We start from the raw sequence: 23,778 nt of genomic DNA on the forward strand, positions 1-23,778 counted from the left end.
AAGGAAAGAGGGTAGAAGGAAGCTAGGGGATCCTAGCTGCAGTATTCTGAATTCTGCTGATGTTTTAGCCACAACGTACTAAAAACTTTATGTTTACACATTAATGATGAGCATCAACACTAAAATGTGCAAGAGAAATTATCTCAGTCGTCAGGATATAAAGAGTGGGAAATGGGGAAGGAATGTAGCACCCACCTCCTTATGCAACACATGGGTACATGCCATTGGGTGCAGCTCGCTGGGCTGGACGAGTTTCTGGCACATGAGACACAGCTTACAGGTGGCTGGAGCCTGCAGAACAGAGGAGGGATGGCCAGAAGAGTAAGACAATAAGAAACCTCTGGGTCTCCTTGCCTTTTATCCCATGATTCTACCTACTGTTTCATGCAATAAAAAGATTTTACACCAGAAGAAATAAAAGTTCAAATAGTTTCTTGCCAAAAGTACTTACATCTTCCCATTTGGGGCTGCCAACAACTCAGCTGATGAAATAATGGTTTTTTCCTACACTCCATCTGTAAACCCGCTCCCTCCTTACTGACATCGCTCCCCCACCTTCACAGCCTCGTTTTCAAAGAAAATGAATCTTACATGTGAAGACCTCCCAGGATATGAAACTTGTGCAGAAGGCAAGAACATTGGGGTACTGATTTGGGCCAACGGAGCAGGGAACAAGGCCCGGATCCGACCAAGTGGCTGTGGGCAGAAACATTGTGAGAGTGAGGAAGGAGTCCGAGTAACAGAGCATGTAACAAAAGAAATCACTGAGATCCCAGGCCAGCAAAGGAAGCAGACAAGGTACGCTCACTGCAGGCTGCTTCCCTTCCCGTTTTTCTGAAAACTGCCTCTTTCCCAATATCTCAGCAGGTCTGAGCTCCCCCCAAGTACCTTGTCCTACCTGAGTACTTGCTGCCACTCGCTCATGCTCTGCCAGTCGTGCAGCTACCAACTGGATCAGTTCCTCCATGGTCAGGCCTGCCATGGTGGTACGTGCCGTCTTGATTTGCTGAAGAATGTTGGTCATCTGGGCCCTAGAAAAGGAGAGATATTTTAGGTTACACTCATAAGAAATATCCATAAAATCTTTCCTATAGCCCCTAAATTTCTCTTGACAATTTTTTTTTTATTAGTCCTTAAAGATGCTTACTTATTGCATTGTGGGAACCGAGCCAGCAACTTTTCCAGGATCTTCTCCAGTTTGTCTACTGGTTGGGGCCGGGGAGTTTCAGTAGAAGCCTTAACACCGCCCAAGCCTGGGGGAGGCGGGATGGAGGCGGCAGGGGGCATGTGTGGACCATGGGAGCCAACAAGGGAACCCAAGCCAGGGCTATTTCTCCCATGGGAGCCAGGAAGGGGTGGGGAAGGCTGATTGGGCTGGGAAAGGGCAGGGTTCAGGATTGGGAAAGACAAGGAACGGGGGTCTGCACTGGGCATAACCATGGGCATTGTGACCTGCCCAATGGAGAAGGGCATCCGAGGAACCAGAGAGGGACTGGGCTGAAACACCTGAAGCATGAAGTCTGTCTGTAAAGGGGAAGAGGTGGAAGACAGAAGAGAAAAGAAGAAACCAATGAGCAACCCTTACAGCAAATAAAACCATTAATAACCAATAATAACCAATAAAAATATAACAATAAAATCAGCATCTTCTTCAAAAGAACAAGTGAAAGACTGGTTCTGTTACAGAAAGGCTGACTCCCCAAAACCAGCATTCCTACCTCCGATGGGGGTGGAGGCAAGGTGGGGGTAGGGATCTGAGGAAGGCTGCTCAGCTTGGCACCGTTCCTCACGAGCTGGATGTGACTGTTAAACTGGTCCTAGGAGAGAGTGAAAGGAAAGGACGATCCTTTACTGCTGAGCTGAGGGAGCCTCCCAGAAAGACAGCACCCACCATCCAATATGAAGAAAACAGAGGGGTAGAATGGCTCTAAAGGGCAATGCCAAAGGTCCCTGCCTATCACCAGTGTTCAAGCAGGTCACCTCAGAATCAGTGACCCCATTACTACACTTACCCGAACATTCTTTTTCATCATCCGAACTCCACTTAGCCTTGTCTCCCACTCCTGTTTGGAACGAACTGTGTCTAGTGTTGGGGGAGTTGACCTTTCAAAAAACCAACAGGAATTTACAGAATTAAAGAAAACCTAACTCCCAACGCTCTGAGATAGCATCACAGTACTGGCTAATGGACCTGGAGAGAAGAGGTCAAATCAGATGCAAGAGAAAGGCCAAAGAGCTAGGTCGTCTGCCTCACTTTAACTCCAGCATCTTTTGAGCCAAGTATCAGAGAAAGAGAACCCACTAATGAGACAGGGGTCTCATCTGCCTAAAAATACCACAGGGGTCCTCCAGATTCCACGGCAAGAAAAGGAGAAATGACTGCATAAGAAACAAATCTCCAAACATATTTGTTATGCTTTGACAGCATGAAAGATGCTGTTTATACAATTGGAAATAATACAATAGAAAATACAAAACTATAACAGTGCCAAAAGGAAGAGTTAGAGAATGAGGAAGTTAGAACATGGAAAGAGAAATCACGAAAAATTACTATTTCACAGGCAGAGGTGACCTTGAAATTCCTGTGATGATAAAGTAAGTGCCAGACTAGGTGGCTTAGGGTTTAAAAAAAAAACAACCACCCACAAAACTGCAGGACCATTAAAAGTCTAGAATGGGACGACACCTACTTGAGGTAAGTAAGGTGCAGCTCTGCCTCTTTTTCGGCTTCTTCCAGCTTCAATACCAGTAACTCTTTCCGACTCTCTAGTGATAAGATCTAAGAAAACCACACACACATAATTAATTTTACATATACAAAGCTTAGTTAAAACAAATGCTTAGTGGCTATATGGTACAATATGGCTTAGTGGTATAATACTATACCAAAAGGATACACCATCTGGAAGCCCAAAATCAAGGCCTTCAATGCAACAACTCTTCTCACCTCCGCCTTCCAGGCCCGTTCTGTCTCTTCCATAATGTTCTGATTTATTTCGCCATCCTGATTCTTGAGTCTATCCAATTCCATTTCCCACACCTCTCTGTAAGATAAGAAACCAAGAACAAGTCTAAGGGGAGAAAGACACCAAGGCAAAGTAAAACACAAAACTGGTCTGCCAAGTATGTTACAGGAAGTCTTACTCTAAGTATTAGCTATAGATACAGAAAAATGATGTTTAAAGTAGTCTGTAATTGCATAAAGGCAAGTAAAGTTGGAAAGTAAAAATGTTCATATCTCCACCTGCTAAAACAAGGTTACCCAGAGCAGGAAAAGGAGTGTACGTGGAACCAAAACCCACTGAAGGCAGAATGTTCTTCTATGTTCAAGGAGGGCTCAGATCATTATGGCATTCCTCTTATTTCCAACTTATCTTTTGGGATGGGTACTGAAGAATGCAGGATGAAAAACCAGGGTCCATTTAATACTAATCTCTAATTCACTACTAAGCACAAAGTTAGTGGATTACTGATATTCCTACTCTCTTAGCTATAGCAAACATTCAAAAAGAAAAGAATCTTCTCTTCATACTCAGGACTTCTCATTCCCATGATTTCCTCCCTCCTGACACTCCCCACCCCAAGCACATCCCACTCTGCATTAGGGTGACAGCTGCCTGTTTGTTTAGTACTGAGGGACTTCCCAAGACGGGGGACAGTCAAGCATCCTGCTCAGGACTAAAGATGCCAATAAAGGAACAGAGCCAGCAAAAGAAATTCCTTATATTACACTTGACTGTAGTAAGTGTTGTGGTTGAAAGCAACAGGATTACCCAAATCAGTGAAGAGAATAATACGGAAAAGTTTAAATTATTTTTAAAAAGTGAAAATAAGAAGAAAAGGTTGAAAAGAGTCACATCTTTAAAATGTTCCCAGTTTTCTTCAGGGAGAGAAACAGTTCTGTTCCTTTTCTGTGCTTTTAGTAGCCTTACATATTCGAAAGGGAGCAATTCACTTAAACTGTTGCAGTCTCCTCTTTCACTTGACCCAGTCCTCCACACATTCCTGTTCTCTGTTTCAAAGACAAAGTATAGGGGTATGTGTGTGTGTTACACACATCTTCACTGATTCACTAACACGAGCCTGCTCCTCTACTGACAAGGTCTACTTAATGTAACAAAAATGACTAGGTTGGCATTTTCTTCCTCAATACCCATGTGTTGTCCTCCTCAAATTAACTTCCTGCCAGAGGAAAAATTCCCCAATAGTTCTTTAGACAAAGGTTTACAGTAGGATGTGTTTTACTGCTATAACACAAATTCCTCAAGGTAAAAAATATATGAGGCTCAGCTGCCGTGGCTCAGTGGTTCAGGGTCAATCCATAAACCAGGAGATCGCAGTTCGATTCCCTGTCAGGACACATGCCTGGGTTGCAGGCTCAATCCCCAGTAGGGGGCGTGCAGGAGGCAGCTGATCAATGACTCTCATATCACTGATTTTCTCTCTCTCTCCCTCTCCCTTCCTCTCTCTGAAATCAGTAACATATTTTTAAAAAATGTTAGTTACCAAATGGATGTTAGAACATCTTCCTTCAGAGAAACTTTATATAGTATACAATTGTTCCACCACTAGTGCTGATGGAAAATCAGGTGATTTTAATAGAGAGAAGCAGATGCTAAGTGTCTTGTGATATCCTCAGTGGTCAAAGAGAACGAGGTAAAAATTAAGATGTTGAATCCCAGCCCAAAATACTTCCTTTCAGAATACATTATTCCCTAGGCAAGGCACAAGGAAACAAAACAAACTGTTGGGTGAGTTAATATACAGGGATTGGCTGTCCCGGTAGATTATGAAATCCTTTTCTTTGAAAGTGAAGCTAATACAAACCAATATGGAATGAATGAGGTCAGACATAAAGCAGAAAAATTTATCCAGGGATGAACTGCAAATTTATTGTTCATGAGGCTAGAATTCTTCCTTGATTCAATTTCATTCAACATTTACAGAGCAGCCTAGTGAAAGGCATTCTGCTAAAATTTGGGGATATAAAACACACAGTCCCTGCCCCCAAGAAGCTCACAATTTAGTCGTTTTCTAGGTTAACAAAAGAAACAAGAAAATCTGGGGCAGAACAAATAGCATGTTCAAAGGCGAAAGAGTAAGAGAGCACCAAGCTAAGGAAGCGGGCATTGGATATACAAGTCTAACACTTGGTGGTGCAGTCTGGGCTTGGGATACAAATGACAGTGTCACTAGCATAGAGTTAGTAGTAGAAACTCTAGGTATAAAAGAAATAATCTAGAACAGCAGTTTGCAAAACATAGTTCACGGTCCCTAATGCCCTTTGAGGGCCTGGGCTATGAGGCAAAAACTAATTTCATAAGAACACTAAATTTATTTGCCTTTTCACTCTTGTTCTTTCGTGAGTCTACGAGACCACGTGATAAGAGATAGTATCACCACTTTGATGGCTAATGGAATATATGGGTCTGTGTTCTTATGTGTTACAGCATTTTCTAAGGGAGATTTAGGGTATAATTTAATCTCTCAAATTTTTGTTTCTCAATTTTTCTGTTGTACTCTTCCTAGCAATCTTAGTAATACTTGCTATAATCTCTATAATCTTATTATTGTCCAATAAATCTTTACTGTGAAATTTCTAAGTTCTTCACACATCTTGGTAGAAACAAGTACTTTTTGTTACTTTGCTTTGCAATATAATATTAAAAAAAATTTTTTGAGCCTGGCTGGTGCACTCAGTTGGTTGAACATAGTCTCATGCACCAAAAGGTTGCTGGTTCCATTGCCAGTCAGGGCACATGTGGAGGTTGCAGGCTCAATCCCCAGTGAGGGACATGCAGGGGGCAGCTGAGAGATGTTTCTCTCTCATAGATGTTTCTCTTTCTCCATCTCCCTTCCTCTCTCTGAAATCAATAAAAACATATTTAAAAAAAAATTTTTTTTAACTTTACTCAATTTTTAAGTTATATCTAAAATGTATTGTTTTATTTTAACATTTTCTAAAATAAAAGATTTGTAATTTTTCTCTTATATTTAAAAATGAATCACTGGCTCGAAAAGAAGTTTAGAAAACTCTCTTTTTCAACCCACAAATGCAATGTATCCATCTGAAGTTCTAAAAATAATGCAACTGGCCTGAAGTTATCTGACTCGTGGAAAGAAAGAATCTACTCCAAAGAAACTGGGCAAAATTATAAATAAGAAACCAAAATATGACAAAAGCCATCTTTCTCCTGAGTTTATGCTTAATAATTTACCTTACTGCATCTTTTTTTTTCTTTTTTTTAAGAATCTGTATTTTATTATTATTATTTTTTAATATATCTTTATTGATTTCAGAGAGAGGAAAGGAGGAGAGAGAGAGATAGAAACATCAATGATGAGAGAGTCATTGATCAAGCCTGCAACCTGGGCATGTGCCCTGACCGGGGATCAAACCCTGATCGCCTGGATCGTAGGTCAACGCTCAACCGCTGAGCCACGCCTGCCCGGGGCTATCTTACTGCATCTTAAGCAACAGAATATTTTCTAATTATATTGTGCCAGTAAGTTACCATGACATTTTAAGACCAATCGTTCAGAATTTAAAGGGAAAGGAACTGAATATTTAAGACACAGATGTGATGACTTCTTTCTTTATTTATTTTTAATATATCTTTATTGATTTCAGAGAGAAGAAAGGAGAGGAAGAGAGAGAGATAGAAACATCAGTGATAAGAGAGTCATTGATCGGCTGCCTCCTGCACACCCCCAACTGGGGATCAAGGCCATAACCCGGGCATGTGCCCTGATTGGGAATTGAACCCTGGTTGCCTGGATCCTAGGTCGATGCTCAACTGCTGAGCCATGCCCAGCCGGGCGTGATGACTTCTTTAAAATTTTAAAAATTGTTAGAGCTTTTTAAACTAGAAGTGAAAAAGGCATGAAGTGTCTCACCTGGTTAAGCTACTGTACTCATTAACTGGAGAAGCACAACCATGTACAGCTGGCATTGCTACATGCCTGCTGGATGAAGAGTCAGTAAAGTAAATCATGGCAGTGTTACCTTTCAATGATATAGGAATTCATTAAGATAAAGATTTTGCTGCAGATTTGAAGAACGGAGTTAAGATTTCTTCTGTGGAATTTGTAATTTTGCTTTACAAATAAACAAATCTACAGATCTGACTAGACTTGCTATTTTGTTTATATTCATCTAGTGTTGGCACCAACTCATCACCAAAGATGATGTTGTGTGTAAATTCTTGGCCACAAACATAAGTGATGAGCATCCAAGTTGATGCTCCAAGTTGAGTAACTTTTTTGAATCTCATGGTTTATCCTAGAACCAATGTGTTGATACTTACAGTGCAGTTATAATATAAAAACTATAGTGGATAAAAACATTGGCACCAGCCCTGGCCAGTTTGGCTCAGTGGTTAGAGTGTCAGCCCACGGACTGAAGGGTCCCCAGTCCGATTTCAGCCAAGGGCACATACCTTGGTTGCAGGCTCAATCCCTGGCCCCAGTCGGGGTGCATGCCAAGAGGCAGCCAATCTATGTGTCTATCTCACATTGATGTCTCTCTCTCCCCCTTCTACTTTCTCTGAAAAGCAATGGAAAAAATATCCTCAGGTGAGGACTTAAAAATATATATATATATACACACACACACACACACACACACGCATATATATATATACATTGGCACCATACAAAATCAAGGCAATGGCATAAAATTTTATTCTTTACTGCCATATACTTAAAGTTTTGGGGGGTGAGCATTAAAAACAATGTTTATTAAATCTCAATCCTTAAATAAATATCTTTTTAATTGTCTGATTTGATGAAATGCTGCATGCCAAAGTACAATGGTTATCTCAGAGAAAAATACTTGTGAGACCATCTGAGTTGTGAGCTGAATCAATCTCTTTTTTCATGGAGATACCATTCTACGTTAAAGAACAACTGATAGACAAACTATGGATTTTAAACTTGAAAATTTGGCAGACATATTCTTGAAAATAAATGAACTCTTGTTATTTCAAAGAAAACAACTGACAGTATTGCCAACAATAAAATTCATGTAAAGCAAAACTTAAAATTGTGAAAATCTGTACCAGCCACTGGGAGCTTGAAGGCTTCCCACTATTATAAAGACTACTCTGATGAGATCAATGGTGATATAATCAGCGATTTTCAACCGGGGTGCCACAAAAAATTTTAAAATATGTAATACCTGACTATTTAGTCAGGGGCACTGACCTCTTTTCCCTTAGACTGTCTAATAAAAAAATTACAATGGTGCCCAGCCGGGGGTGGCTCAGCGGTTGAGCATCGACCTAGAATCCAGGCGAGTGGGGTTCGATTCCGGTCAGGGCACATGCCCAGGTTGCAGGCTCGATCCCTAGTCGGGGGCCTGCAGGAGGCAGTCGACCAATGACTCTCTCATCATTGATGTTTCTTCCCCTCTCCCTTCCTCTCTCTGAAACCAATAAAGATATATATTAAAAAAAAAAAAAATTACAATGGTTAACACAATAGCTGTCTGATGTTAATGAATCAAAATTATATCTATTTTTTGTCAGATCAGCAAAAAATATATTTTTTGGTGTGCTGCAGAATTTTAGTAATTAGTTTATGTGTGCCATGAGATGAAAAAGGTTGAAAAATCACTGATATAAATGAATGTGATTCTTCAAATATTATAAAATAAAATGTGTGAACACTCGAAAGATATGAATAACTCTGAACCAATGTTTTCCAAATTATCAATGCACGGTGTTTCCAAATCAATACTGGGACCCACCAGTAACCCCAGGATTTTAGAAAGATGATCTTAAGCTGAAGACATTCAAGGTTCAACAAATGCAGGGAAAAAAAAAACAACAAAAAGCCTCTGGGAGCTTCCTTTATATGACTAAAAGCAGCAATTTCTGGGAAATAAGGCTATTATAAATTCCTCTTAGAACAGTTCTACTCTGAGGAGAAAATAAAAATAAAACTACACTAAATCCCTTCTCTAGCGATAAAGAAACATGTCCCAAATCAAAGAACAGGACAAAACTCTAGAAAAAGAACTAAACAAAATGGAGATAAGCAATCTACCAGATGCAGACTTCAAAACCGTAATTATAAGGATGTTCAATGGTCTCAGTGAGAACTTCAACAAAGAGAAAACATAAAAATGAATAGAAAACATCAAAAATAACCATACAGAAATGAAGAATACAATAATTGAAATGAAGAATACATAAGAGGGAAACAACAGATTATATAAAGCAGAGGATCAAATCAGGAATTTGGAAGATAACATAGCAGAAAACACCCAATCAGAGGGAGAACAGTAAAAAGAACAAATAAATAAATCCTAAAAAAGAGGATAGTTTAAGGGGACTCTGGGACAAACATTCGCATCATGGTGGTACCAGAAAAAGAAGACAGAAAGAAGAAATTGAAAACCTATTTGAAAAAAATGACAGAAAACTTCCCTAAGCAAAGGAAATTGACATACAGACCCAGGAAGAGCACAGAGTCCCAAACAAGATGAACCCAAAGAAGCCCACAGCCACACACATTACAATTAAAATGCAAAAGGTTAAAGACAAAGAGAGAAGCTTGAAAGCAGCGAGAGAAAAGCAGTTAGTTACCTACAAGGGAGCTCCCATAAGATTGTCGGCTGATTTCTCAAAACAAACATTTCAGGCCAGAAAGGAGTGGCAAGAAATATTCAATGTGATGAAAAGCAAGGACCTACAACCAAGATTACTTTACCCAGCAAAGCTATCATTTAGAATTAAAGGGCAGGTAAAGTGCTTCCCAGACAAGAAAAAGCTAAAAGAGTTCATATCACAAAAACAGTACTACAGAAATATTAAAGGAAGGAGGAGAAGGAGGAAGAGAAGGAAGAATCATCAAAAATGTGAATAATAAAATGGCAAAAAATACATATCTATCAACAATTACTCTGAATACATATGCATTAAATACTCCAATGAAAAGACACAAGGAGGCTGAATAATTAAGAAAACAAGACCCATACAGACGCTGCCTATAAGATGCCCTGGCCGGGAGTGGCTCAGTGGTTGAACACTGATGTAGGATCCAGGAGATCATGGTTCGATTCCTGGTCAGAGCACCTGCCTGGGTTGTGGGCTCGATCCCCAGTCGGGGGCATGCAGGAGGCAGCCGACCAATGACAACTCACTCATCATTGATGTTTCTATCTCTCTCTCTCCCTCTCCCTTCCTCTCTCTGAAATCAATAAAGGAACGTAAAAATATATTTCATGAAAAATGGAAACAAAGGAAAAGCGGGAGTAGCAATATTTATATCAGACAAAACAGACTTTAAGATAAAGGCTATAACAAGAGACAAAGAAGGACCCAGCTATTTCACTTCTGGGTATTTATCTGAAGAAACTCAAAACACTAATTTGATGAGACATATGCATCCCTATATTCATTGCAACATTATTTACAACAGCCAAGATACTGACACAAACTAAGTGTCCATCAATAGATGAACAGATAAAGAAGTGGTGCATATATACAATGGAATATGACTCAGCCAGAAAAAAGAAAGAAATCTTGTCATCTACAACAACATGGATGGATCGTGCTGAATAAGTCAGACACAGAAAAACAAATGCTAGATGATTTCACTTATATGTGGAATTAAAAAACAAAATTAACAGAAACAGACTCATACAGAAAATATTCTGACAGTTGCCAGGTGGAAGGGGGATTAGAGGGATAGATGAAAAGGGTGAAGGAATTAAAAAGTACAAATTGGTAGTTACAAAATAATCATGGGGATGTAAAGTACAGCAGAGGGAATACAGTCAGAAATATTGTAATAACTATATATGATGTCAGATGGGTACTAGATTTACTGGGGTAATCACTTCGTAAATTATATAAATGTCTGATCAGTGACTCTACACCTGAAACTAATATAACATTATATGTTACCTGTAATTGAAAAATTAAAAATTACTTTTTAAAAATTAGGAAAAAAGATGCAGTATATATGTTTATACATATATTTATATAACTTCTCAGACTTAAAAGAAATGAAATATTGCCATTTGTGACAACATGGATGGATCTTGAGTACTCTGGTAGGTTATGTAAGGCAGATGGAAAACGACAAAAATTAGCCTTGGCACGCATGGCCCAGTGGTTAAAGAGTTGGCCTGTGCAACAATGGGTCTTGGGTTTGATTCCCAGTCCAGGGCACGTACCTGGGTTTCAGGTTCAATCCCAAGCCCCAGCTGGGGCTTGTGTGAGAAGCAACAAATTGATGTGTCTCTCTCACATCGACATTTCTCTCTCCCCTCCCCACTCCTGCCCTCCCTTCTACACTCTCTAAAATAGCGAATGAAAAAAATATCCTCAGGTAAGGATTAACAAAAACAAAAAAGGACAAAAACTGTATGATTTTACTCATAGCTGGAATATAAAAGAAAAGGTAACTAACAAAACAAAAACAAACTCTTAGACACAGACAAGAGAATGGTGTTTATCAGAGAAGAACGAAGACAGGGGAGGAGAGGTAAAGCAGGTAAATGGCATCAAATATATGGTGACCAAAGCAGCACAGACTTTGGTTGTTGAACATGCAATACAGTAGTATACAGGTACCATATTATAAAGTTCTACACCTGAAATTCATGTTATTAACCAATGTTACTCCAATAAATTTAGTAAAAAGATACCCTTTACATTAGCAACCCCCCAAAATTAAATACTTAGGTATAAATCTAAGGTACAAAATGTGTAGGAAGAAAACTATAAAACTCTTACAAACTAAATAAATGTAGAGATATTCCATGTTCATGGATAGAAAAAGTCAATAATGTGAAGATGTCAGTTCTTCCCAACTTGACTTAAGGATACAATGCAATCCCAATCAAAATCTCACCAAGTTATTTTATGGGTATCAACAAACTGATTCTAAAATGAATATGGAGAGGCAAAGGCCTATTCAGTATTGTGATGAATAGCCATTACAATATTGAAGGGGGAAAAAACTGGAGAACTGATGCTACCTGACTTCAACACGTGCTGTAGAACTAATCAAGAGTGATACTGTCCAAAACATAAATAAATCAATGAAACAGAAGAGAGAGCCTAGAAATACAACTGCACAAATATAGTCACCTGATCTTTGATAAAGGGGCAAAAGTAATATGATGGAGAAAAGATAGTGTCTTCAACAAATTGTGCTGAAACTACATCTATATGTAAAAAAAACAAAATCTAAACACAGACCTTACACCTTTCACAAAAATTAACTCATAGATATAAAGGAAAATGTAGAACTAAAACTCCTAGAGGATAATACAGAAGAAAATCTAGTTTAATTTGGATATAATGATGCTTTTTTAGTTACAAAAACCAAAGACACAATTCATGAAAGAAACAACTGATAAGCTAGGCTTCATTAAAATTAACAACTTCTGGGTTTTCAAGATATGGTGGAGTAGGTGGGTCTTTCTTACACCTCCCAAGGAAAACCAAACTGGAAACAGCTAAATTTGGGAAAATTCACCCTGAATTACCAACTGATGACTAGCTGAAGAGAATTTTTTTTTTTAATCCTGACCCAAGGACATGTTTAGAGAAAGGAAGGGAGATAGAGGGGGAGAGAGAGAAACAATGGATGTGAAAGAGAAACATCGATTGATTGCCTTCTATATGTGTCCTGACCAGGAATCAAACCCACAACCCAGGTATGTGCACTGACGAAGAATCGAACCAGCAACCTTTTGTTGCACAGGGTGACAACCACCTGAGCCACTCTGGCAGGGCTGAAGATGAGACTTTTAAATACGGAAGGACAGAAACCACCTAGTGATTAGAAGGAAGGGTGGGTTTGCGAGAAGTGTTGACCTCACTCCCACAGGGTAGCAGGCCATGGTTGCAGAGGGATATCTCACCTGCAGTGGGCAGGGGAGTTCCCCGAGAGTAGTGAGGCCTGAACCACAGGCTGGTATCCCCAGCCTGGAGTGCCAGAGCCAAGACAGATGCCCATGCAGCATCCAGAAATGAAAGGTGACAGGGCTTCTATCTGCCTGGGAGATGGAGCCTGCCAAAGACAATGCCATTTTTAAAGAGCCAGAGCAGAGGATTTTTGTTTGCAGCCAATTGCCATGGGCCTCAGCAGAGGGAGGTAGGTCTAGACTGGAGTTGCCTGAGGAGAGTATGGGTGGGAGGCATTGGGGAGAGGCATGGAAGAGTGGACACCAGAATCCCTGCACTCAGTCATCACCCCCACACATACCCTTTCCCATAAAGCAGCAGCCATTTTCCTGAGAGGTGCAAGACCCTCCCAAGAGCAGCCTGGAGAAAGGCAAATACCAATTCTCTGGGATACAGCTTGCCCCACCCTACATCTTGATCCCTGCTGAAGAGGCAGGAGCAGGGGTCAGAGTTACAGAGCTGGGCATACTCAGGGGGCGTTAGTGATTGGTTTTGGGGTTGGACAATTCCTCCATTTTCCTGGGAACCTGACTAGTGCTTCCACCTCATGGGAGAGCTTTCAGAAGACCCAACCGGCCTCCCTACAAGGGGCTCCGCACTGCTGAGGTCAGGAAAATATTCCAGGACAGACTCAGATGTGTGGCTCTGAGTGGGGGAACACAACCACCATCTTCCCTAAAGTCTGAATGGCACCTCCCCTCAGTGGATATACAGAGACAGAGGTCCCATCATCCTGATTCCATCAAAAGTCCTTTCATAAACAGCCTTTTCAGTGACCAAGTCTGAAAGCCAGCTAGCACGCAGAGTTGGGCAGAGGTAGATCCTGAGGTACATTGAGATGTTTGATGACACACCCCTGGGCACTGGGCTGCTAAAAAGCAGGCCTTGGAGTACAGGTTTAGTCCCTCCCATGTGCAGCCAAGCCCAGAAGAGGTAGCCTAAAGCTGTGGATTGTTTGAGCTTTGAACAGGTTGTAGAGAACAAAATATGGACAGCTTCTGACAATGTCTAGCACAAAAGTACCTCATGGAAGGTACAGAAAAGTCACACAAAATAGCATCAGACAACATAAGATCATGATCCAAAGGGAGATCCCAAAAGGCACTAAACTCTGCCAAGACGAACTCCACTTTGATCTTTTTGATGCTTTATTTTTTCTTTTATTGCATTACTATATTTTTTCTCCTTTTCCTTTCATATCTTGTATTTTTCTCTTTCATTTTCTCATCCTATTTTTTCTTTCCCTTCTTCTTCCTTATTTTTTCTTCTTTCTATTCTTTTTTCCTTCTTTTTTACTGATTTCCTTCCTGTTCTTTATCCTTATTTTTTCTTTCTCCCTTCTTCCTTTTCATATTATTTTTCTTCCTCTTTTACCTTCTTGTAATTCTTTCTTTTTTCTTTTGTTATTCTTTTTCTCTTTTCTGTTTCCTAATTCTTTTTTCTTTTGCGATTGTTTCTGTTGTTGATGTTGGGTTCTTTTGCATGTTTTTGTTTGGTTTTGTTCTGTCAACACCTATACAACAGCTTGCATGATGTGGTCAGGACTCAGCCTCACAGCCAGCCAGCCATAAATGGGACAACAATAATCAAGACACAGTTACAACAAGAGAGTCCAGATAACCTACTCAAAGGACTTTCCTAAAGCATCCAACTCAGAGATCAAGAGGACTGCACCACTGGGACACTTATTACATAAAGCCAATCCACGATGAGTGGAAGTCATAGAAGTTCTATCTAATACACAGAAACAAACACAAAGAGACAGCTAAAATGGGTAGACAAAAAAAGAGTCCCCAAATTAAAGAAAGTGAGGACTCTCCAGAAAAAAGCCAAACAATTTATCAAAGAGTTCAAAGTAATGGTTATAAGGATGCTCAAGAAACTTAGTGAAAACTACAAGAAACTTAATGGGAACTACAGAGGTATTTAATGGAAACTACATCAGCATGAAAACGAACCAGTGGGTAGTGGGGGACTTTAACACCCCACTGTCATCATTGGACATATCATCAAGACAAAAAATCAACAGGGAAGCATAGACCTTAAATGACACACTAGATCTAATGGATTTCATTGACATTTACAGAACATTTTATCCCAAAGCAGAATACACATTCTTCTCAAGTGAACACGGAACATTCTCAAAAACAGACTACATGTTAGGGCACAAGGCAAGTCTCTACAAATTCAAGAAGACTGAAGTCATATCAAGCATCTTCTCAGATCACAATGCCATGAAACTAGAAATCGCTATAAAAAAACACACCTAAAAAAACATTCAAACACATGGAGACTAAATAGCATGTTATTAAACAATGAATGGGTTACCAATGAGATCAAGAAAGAAATCAAACACTTTCTGGAAAAAAATGAAAATGAACAAACAACAAACCAAAATCTATGGGACTTAGCGAAAGCAGTCCTGAGAGGAAAGTTCATAGCATTAAAGACATACCTCAAGAAACAAGAAAAAGTTCTAATAAACCATCTAACACAACAACTAAAAGTATTAGGAAGAGATCAGCAAGAAAAGCCCTGAGGAAGTAGAAAGAAGGAAATGATAAAGATCAGAGCAGAAATTAATGACATAGAGACTAAAAAAACAATACAAAAAAATCAAGGAAACCAAGAGCTGGTTCTTTGAAAAGATAATTAAGACTGATGAACCTTTAGCCAGACTCACCAAGAAACAAAGAGAGAGGACCCAAATAAATAAAATCAGAAATGAAAGAGGCGATATGACAACTGACCCAACAGAAATACAAAGGATCATAAGAAAATACTGTGAGCAAGTATATGCCAAACTGGAAAACCTGAGTGAAATGGACAAATTCTACAAGCATAGAATCTTCCAAAGCTGAATCAGGAAGAGGCAGAAAACCTGAATAGGCCAGTAACAACTAATGAAATTGAAGCCATAATCAAAGATTCCCAGCAAAAAAAGTCCTAAACCAGATGGATTTACAGGCGAGTTTTACCAAACATTCTAAGAAGAATTAACACTATTCTCCTCAAACTATTCCAGAAAATTCAAGAGGAGGGAAAACTCCAAAACTCGTTTTATGAGGCAAGCATCATTCTAATCCCAAAACCAGATAAAGACACTACAAAGAAAGAAAATTACAGAACAATATCCCTGCTGAACATAGATGCTAAAATCCTCAACAAAATACTAGCAAACCTGATCCAGAAATACATTAAAAAGAGCACACACTACGACCAAACAGAATTTATTCCAGGGATGCAAAATATGTGCAAATCAATAAATGTAATACATCATATAAACAAAATGAAGGACAAAAATCATATGATCATATCAATAGATGCAGAAAAAGCATTTGACAAAATCCAGCACCCATTTTTTAGAAAAACTCTCAGCAAAGTGGGAATAGAGGGAACATACCTCAATATAATAAAGGCCATATACAAAAACCTACAGCCAACATCATACTCAATGGGCAAAAACTAAAACCATTCTCCCTAAGAACAGGAACAAGACAGGGGTGTCCACTTTCACCACTCTTATTTAACATAGTACTGGAAGTCCTAGCCACAGCCATCAGACAGGAAGAAAACATAAAAGGTATCCAAACTGGAAAGGAGGAAGTAAAACTGTCATTATTTGCAGATGACATGATATTGTACATAGAAAACCCCAAAAACTCCATTTGACAAATGATTTCAGTAAGGTAATTGGATACAAACTTAACACCGAGAAATCGATGGTATTTTTATACACCAACAATGAACTCTCAGAGAGAGAAACTAAAAAAAAAAAATCCCATTTATCACTGCAACTAAAAAAATAAGGTACCTAAAAATAAACTTAACCAAGGATATAAAAGACCTGTACTCGGAAAACTATGGGATGCTGAAAAAAGAAATAGAGGGAGATATAAACAAGTGGAAGGATATACCATGCTCATGGACTGGAAGAATTAATATTATTAAAATGTCCATACTACACAAAGTATTTTATACATTCAATGCAATTCCTATTCAAGTACCATTATATTTCACAGAGATAGAACAAATACTCCAAAAATTTATATGGAACCATAAAAGACCCCAAATAGCCACAGCCATCTTGAGAAAGAAGAACAGAGTGGGAGGGATCACCTTACCGGATATCAAACTGTACTACAAAGCCACTGTAATCAAAGCAGCCTGGTATTGGTACAACAGACATATAGAACAATGGAACAGAACAGAGACCCACACAATTATGGTCAGTTAATATTTGACAGAGGAGGAAAGAGCATACAATGGATTAAAGATAGTCTCTTCAATAAATGGTGCTGGGAAAATTTGACAGCTACATGAAAAAAAATGAAACTAGACCACCAACTTATACCATACACAAAAATAAACTCAAAGGATAAAAGACTTAAACGTAAGTTTCAAAACCATAAAAATCCTGGAAGAAAACATAGGCAGTAAAGTCACAGACATCTCAAATAGTGGAATTTTCACAGATACATCGCCTAGGGTAAGAGAAACAAAAGGAAAAATTAACAAATGGGACTACATCAAACTAAAAAGCTTCTGCACAGCAAAAGAAGTCAGCCTCAAAATACAAAGGAAATCCATGGTATGGGAGAACATATTTGCCAAGAATATATCTGATAAGGGGCTAATTTCCAAAATATACAAAGAATTTGTACAACTCAACAAGAGGAAGACGAACAATCCAATTAAAAAATGGGCCAAGGATCTGAATAGAAACTTCTCTCAAGAGAATATACAGATGTCCAAGAGACATATGAAAAAATGTTCAACGTCACTAGTCATCAGAGAGATGCAAATTAAAACCACAGTGAGGTATCACTTCACATCTGTCAGAATGGCTCCATCAACAAATCAGCAAATGACATGTGCTGGTGAGGCTGTGGAGAAAGGGAAACCCTGGCACACTGCTGGTGAGAATGCAGACTAGTGCAGCCACTATGGAAAACAATATGGAGGTTCCTCAGAAAATAAAAAATGGAACTGCCTTTTGACCCAGTGATCCCATTTCTAGGAATATATCCTAAGAATCCTGAAACACTAATCAGAAAGAATATATGCACCCCTGTATTCACAGCAACACAGTTTACAATAGCTAAGATCTGGAAACAGCCCAAGTGCCCATCAGTAGTAGATGAGTGGGTAAAAAAGCTTTGGGACATTTATACCATGGAATAGTATGCAGCTGTAAAGAAGAAGGATCTCGTATCATTTGGGACTGTATGGATGGACCTGGAGAATATTATGCTAAGCGAAATAAGCCAAGCAGAGAAAGACAAACGCCACATGATCTCACTTATATGTGGAATCTAAAGAACTTAATAAACTGATAAACAGAATAGATTCAGTGACATGGAGGCATGGATCAGACTAATGAATCTCGGGAGGGGGGTGTGGGGAGATTAACATAAAAATTTACAAGCATATATGTATAACCCAAGGACACAGACAATGGTGTGGTGAAGGACTGAGGAGGGGGCTCAGGCAAGATGGAAGGGGTCAATGGGGAGAAAAAGGGGCACCTATAATATTTTGAACAATAAAAGAAAAAGAGAGAGAGAAAAGAACCAGTGGGAATGCCTGGCCAGTGTGGCTCAGTGGTTGAGCATCTACCTATGATTCAGGAGATCGCAGTTCAATTCCAGGTTGGAGCACATGCCAGAGTTGCAGGCTCAATCCCCAGTGGGGGGCATGCAGAAGGCAGCTAATCAATGACACTCTCATCGTTGATGTTTCTATCTTTCTCTCTCCCTCTCTGAAATCAATAAAAATATATATTTTTTTAAATAAAAGAATTCACTGGAAAGCCCTGGCCCATGTGGCTCAGTGGTTAGAGTGTCAGCCTGCAGACTGAATGGTCCTGGTTTCGCTTCCCAGTCAAAGGCACGTACCTGGGTTGCAGATTTGCTCCCTGCCCCATCGGGGTGCGTGCAGGAGGCAAGCAGTCCATGTGGCTCTTCCATATTGATGTTTCTCTCTCTCTCTCTTCCCATTTTCCTTCCTCCTCCCTTCTACTATCTCTGAAAAAGCAATGAAAAATATCCTCAGGTGTGGATTGACAACAACAAAAAGAATACACTGGAAAGAATGAAATGTAGGCTCGATGAAGCAGAGAATTGAATCAGCAATTTGGAAAAAGGTAGGAAAAAACACCCAATCAGAGCAACTAAAAGGAAAAAGAATTTTTTAAAATGTGGATAGTTTAAGGGAACTTTGGGACAACAGGAAATAAACAATATACACATCACAGGAGTACCAGAAAGAGATGAAAGTGAGGAAGGTATAGAAAACTTGTTTGAATAAATAAAGACAGAAAACTTCCCTAACCTGGTGAAGGAAAAAGTCACAATGGCTCAGGAAGCACAGAGTCCCAATCAAGACGAACCCAAAGAGAACCACACAGAGACACATAATTAAAAAGGCAAAGGTTAAAGACAAAGAGAGAATCTTAAAGAGAGCAAGAGAGAAATACTAAGTTACCTACAAGGGAATTCCCCTAAGACTATGAGCTGATTTTTCAAGAGATACACTTCAGGCCAGAAGGGAATGGAATGAAGTATTCAAAGTAATGAAAACCAAGGACCTGAAACCAAGACTCTCTTATTGGGCAAGGCTATCATTCAAAATTGAAGACAAAAATAAAGAACATCCCGGACAATGGGGAAAAAAAAAAGGGCTAAAGGAGTTCATTACCACCAAACCAGCACTGCAAGAAATGTTAAAGGGACTGCTTTAAGAATAAGAAGAAATATATAGAAAGAGAAACATAGGTATAATGGTAAAAAAGGCAATAAATAAGTACATACAATTAATAACCTTAAATGTAAATGGATTAATGCTCCAATCAAAAGATACAGGGTACTTGAATGGATAAGAAAACATGACCCAAGTATATGCTGAATACAAGTCCCATTTCAGAACAAAAGACACACATAGGATGAAAGTGAAGGGATGGAAAATTTTTTTCCATGTAAATGGAAACGAAAAACAAGGTGCGGTAGCAATATTCATATGTGACATAACAGACTTCAAAACAAAGGCCATAGCCCGGCTGGGTGTGGCTCAGTGGTTGAGCATTGACCTAGGATCCAGATCACGGTTCGATTCCTGGTCAGAGCACCTGCCCGGGTTGCAGGCTCGATCCCCAGTAGGGGGCGTGCAGGAGGCAGCCAATCAATGACAGCTCTCTCATCACTGATGTTTCAGCTCTCTCTCTCCCTCTCCCTTCCTCTCTGAAATCAAGATATATTTAAAAACAAAACAAAGGCCATAAAAGAGACAAAGAAGGTCACTACATAATCCTAATGGGATCAGTCTAACAAGAAGACATACCCTTGTAAACACATATGTACCTAAATATACATTAAAAAAATATTGGTGGACTTTTTAACAGAGATGGACAGCAATACAGTCATAATAAGGGAATTTAACACCTATCATCACTGAATAAATCTTCCAGACAAAAAATCAACAATAAAACAGCAACCTTAGACAACACACAAGATCAGACTGATTTAACTGATCTTTACAAAATATTTCATCCCAAAGCAGCAGAATATACATTCTTCTCAAGGGCACACGAACATTCTCAAGGATAAACCACGTTAAGACACAAAATTAATCTTAACAAATTAAAAAAGACTGAAAGCACACCGAGCATGTTCTCAAATCAAAACTGCATGAAACTAGAAATCAACTAAAATAAAAAACCCAAAAAAAGGGCAAACACGTGGAGGCTAAATAGCATGCAATTAAACAATAAATGGGATACCAAGGCCATTAAGGAAGAAATAAAAAATTACTAGAAAGAGACCAGCTGGTGTGGCTCAGTGGCTGAGGATTGACCCAAGAACCAGGAGATGACAGTTTGACTCCTGGTCAGGGGACATGTTAGGTTGCAGGCTCTATGCCCAGTGGGGTTGCGTGGTAGGCAGCAATTGACGATTCTCTATCATTGATATTTCTGTCCCTTTCACTCTCCCTTCCTCTCTCTGATAGCAATAAAAACACATTAAAAACAACAACACTGGGAATAAATTAAAATGGAAAAATAACAACCTCCAAATCACTAGGACACAGCAAAAGCAGTCCTTAGAGGGAATTTCATAGTATTACAGGCTTGCCTCAAGAAACAAAAAAATCTCATATAAACAATAGGGATCCACACTAAAAGAACTAGAAAAACAAGAAAAGTGGAGAGTGGCAGAAAGATGGAAATAATAAAGATCAGAGCAGAAATAAATGACATATAATCTTGAAAAAAATACAAAAAAAAAGATCAACGAAACCAAAAGTTGGTCTTTGAAAAGATAAACAAGATTGATGAACCTTTAGCCGGACTCACCAAGAAACAGAGAGAACCCAAATAAATAAAAATGAGAAATGAAGAGGTGAAGTAACGACTGACATCACAGAAATACAAAGGATTGTAAGAAAATATTATGAATAACTATATGCCAACAATTTGGAAAACCTGGGTAAAATGGACAAATTCCAAGAAACATACAACCTTTCAAAACTTAATCAGGAAGAATCAGATAACCTGCTAACAACTAATAAAATGGAAGCAGTAATAAAAAACACCCAACAAAAAAAGTTCTGGATCTGATGGCTTCACAGACAAATTTTACCAAACATTCAAAGAAGAACTAACACCTATCCTTCTCAAACTATTCCAAAAAATTCAAGAGGAGGGAAGGCTTCCAAACTCTTTTTTATAAGGCCAGCATTCTCCTAATTCCAAAACTAGTTAAGACACTACAAAGAGAGAAAATTACAGGCCAGTATTCCTGATGAAATAGATGCTAAAATTCTCAACAAAATACTAGCAAATAGGCTCCAGCAATATACTAAAAAGGCCATACATCATGACTAAATGGGAATTATCCCAGGGATAATAAGTACAGAAAAAGAATTTGACAAAATCCAGTACCCATTCATGATAAAAAGTCTCAGCAAGTTGGGAATAGAGGGATCATACCTCAACATAATAAAGACCATATAAAACAGTCTACAGACAATATCATACTCAATGGGCAAAAACAAAAAGTGTTTCTGTTAAGATCAGCAACAAGACAAAGGTGTCCACTTTCATCACTCTTATTCAACATAGCACTGGAAGTCCTAGCCACAGATATCACACAAGAAGAAAAAATAAAAGGCATCCTAACTGGAAAGGAGGAAGTAAACTGTCATTAGTCACAGATGACATAATATTATATGTAGAGCACCCTAAAGACTCCACCAAAACCTACTAGATCTAATAAATGAATTCAGCAAAGTAGCAGGATACATAATATCCAGAAATCAGTTTCATTTTTATACACCAATAATAAACTCTCAGAAAGAAAAACTAAGAAAACTCCCATTTACTATTGCAACAGCAACAAAAAAATAAGATACCTAGGAATAAACTTAAACAACGAAGTAAAAGACCTGTGACTAGTGGACACTGAAGAATGAAATAGAGAAAGATATAAACTGCTGAAGGTATATACCATCTTCATTTACAGGAAGAATTAACATCATTAAAATGTCCATACTACCCAAAGCAATCTATAGATTCAACATAATTCCCATTAAAATAGCAATGGCATATCTCATTTGATCTAGAACAAATATTCCAAAAATTTTATATGGGACCAAAAAAGACCCCGAATAGCCTCAGCAATATGAGAAAGAACAAAGTTGGAGGGATCACAAGACCAGATATCAAAATATACTACAAAGCCATTGTAATCAAAACAGCCTCGTACTGGCACAAGAACAGGCATAGATCAATAGAACAGAACACAACCCATGAGCCCAGAAATCAACCCATGGCCTTCATGGTCAATTAATACTTGACAAAGGAGACAAGAGCATACAATGGAGTAAAAACAGTCTATTCGATAAATGATGTTGGGAAAACTGGACAGGTACCTGCAAAAAAAATGCAACTAGACAACCAACTTACACCACACACAGCAATAAGCTCAACATGGATAAAAGACTTAAATGTAAGTGGTGAAACCATAAAATTCCTACAAGAAATAACAGGCAGTAACATCTCAGAGATCTCTGGAGCAATATTTGTATTGATACATCTCAAAGGGCAAAGGAAACGCAGGAACTAATAAACAACTGGGACTATATCAAACTAAAAAACTTCTACACATAAAGGAAACCATCAACAAAACGAAATGGGAACCCATCATACAGAAGAACATATTTACCAATGATTCATCTGATAAGGAGCTAATATCCAAAATATATGAAGAATTTACACATCTCAACACCAGGAAGACAATCCAATTTGTCTTCTACAAAACCCCAGTGCTTCTACAATTAAGACAAGGAAAATTTCCCAAATACTTTATCCAAGAAAATCACAAGCCTTTCTAATACAGCATAATCAGCAGGCAGGTAGTTTTTCTTTATAATACGCATTGCCAGTGAATTTAAGTAACAAATGTATATTCTGGGGGGAAATGGCAAAATAAAAATAAAAATTTAAAGAGTAATCAAAGAATCAGAACAGACCTAAATCAAACCGTATCAATAATTACATTAAATATAAGTAAAATAAAACATTTAATTAAAAGGCAATTGTCAGAATAGATTTTTTAAAGGACCAAATTATATAAACTGTAGATAGGGTGAAGGTAAATGATGAAAAAATATATGCTATGTAAACAGATATTTAAGACATAAATCTGTAGATAAGCTAAGGATGAATGATGGAAAAATATACAGTATGTAAAGAATAAACATCAGAAGACTGCAGTATCTATATAATACCAGATTAAGTAAACTTTAACATAAAGAGTATGATAAAACTCTGGCAGGTGTGACTTGGTTAATCATG

General features: G+C 38.6%; 1 protein-coding gene across 3 annotated transcripts in view; it reads right to left on the reverse strand.

Moving 5' to 3' along the window:
* RNF214 (ring finger protein 214) overlaps positions 1-23,778 on the reverse strand; it is a 52,254-nt gene that overhangs the window by 3,291 nt on the left and 25,185 nt on the right. For all 3 annotated transcript variants that reach the window (XM_087821516.1, XM_016204731.2, XM_016204732.2), the window contains 8 exons: positions 2,948-3,044; positions 2,691-2,779; positions 2,013-2,103; positions 1,719-1,817; positions 1,148-1,524; positions 899-1,031; positions 592-696; positions 196-291 (listed from right to left, as the gene is read on the reverse strand). In XM_087821516.1, coding sequence (XP_087677642.1) covers positions 196-291; positions 592-696; positions 899-1,031; positions 1,148-1,524; positions 1,719-1,817; positions 2,013-2,103; positions 2,691-2,779; positions 2,948-3,044 — 1,087 coding nt within the window. The remainder of the gene's footprint in view (positions 1-195; positions 292-591; positions 697-898; positions 1,032-1,147; positions 1,525-1,718; positions 1,818-2,012; positions 2,104-2,690; positions 2,780-2,947; positions 3,045-23,778) is intronic.

Source organism: Miniopterus natalensis, chromosome 11 (assembly GCF_054644295.1).
Source record: "Miniopterus natalensis isolate mMinNat1 chromosome 11, mMinNat1.hap1, whole genome shotgun sequence".
NCBI classification, from domain to species: Eukaryota; Metazoa; Chordata; class Mammalia; order Chiroptera; family Miniopteridae; genus Miniopterus; species Miniopterus natalensis.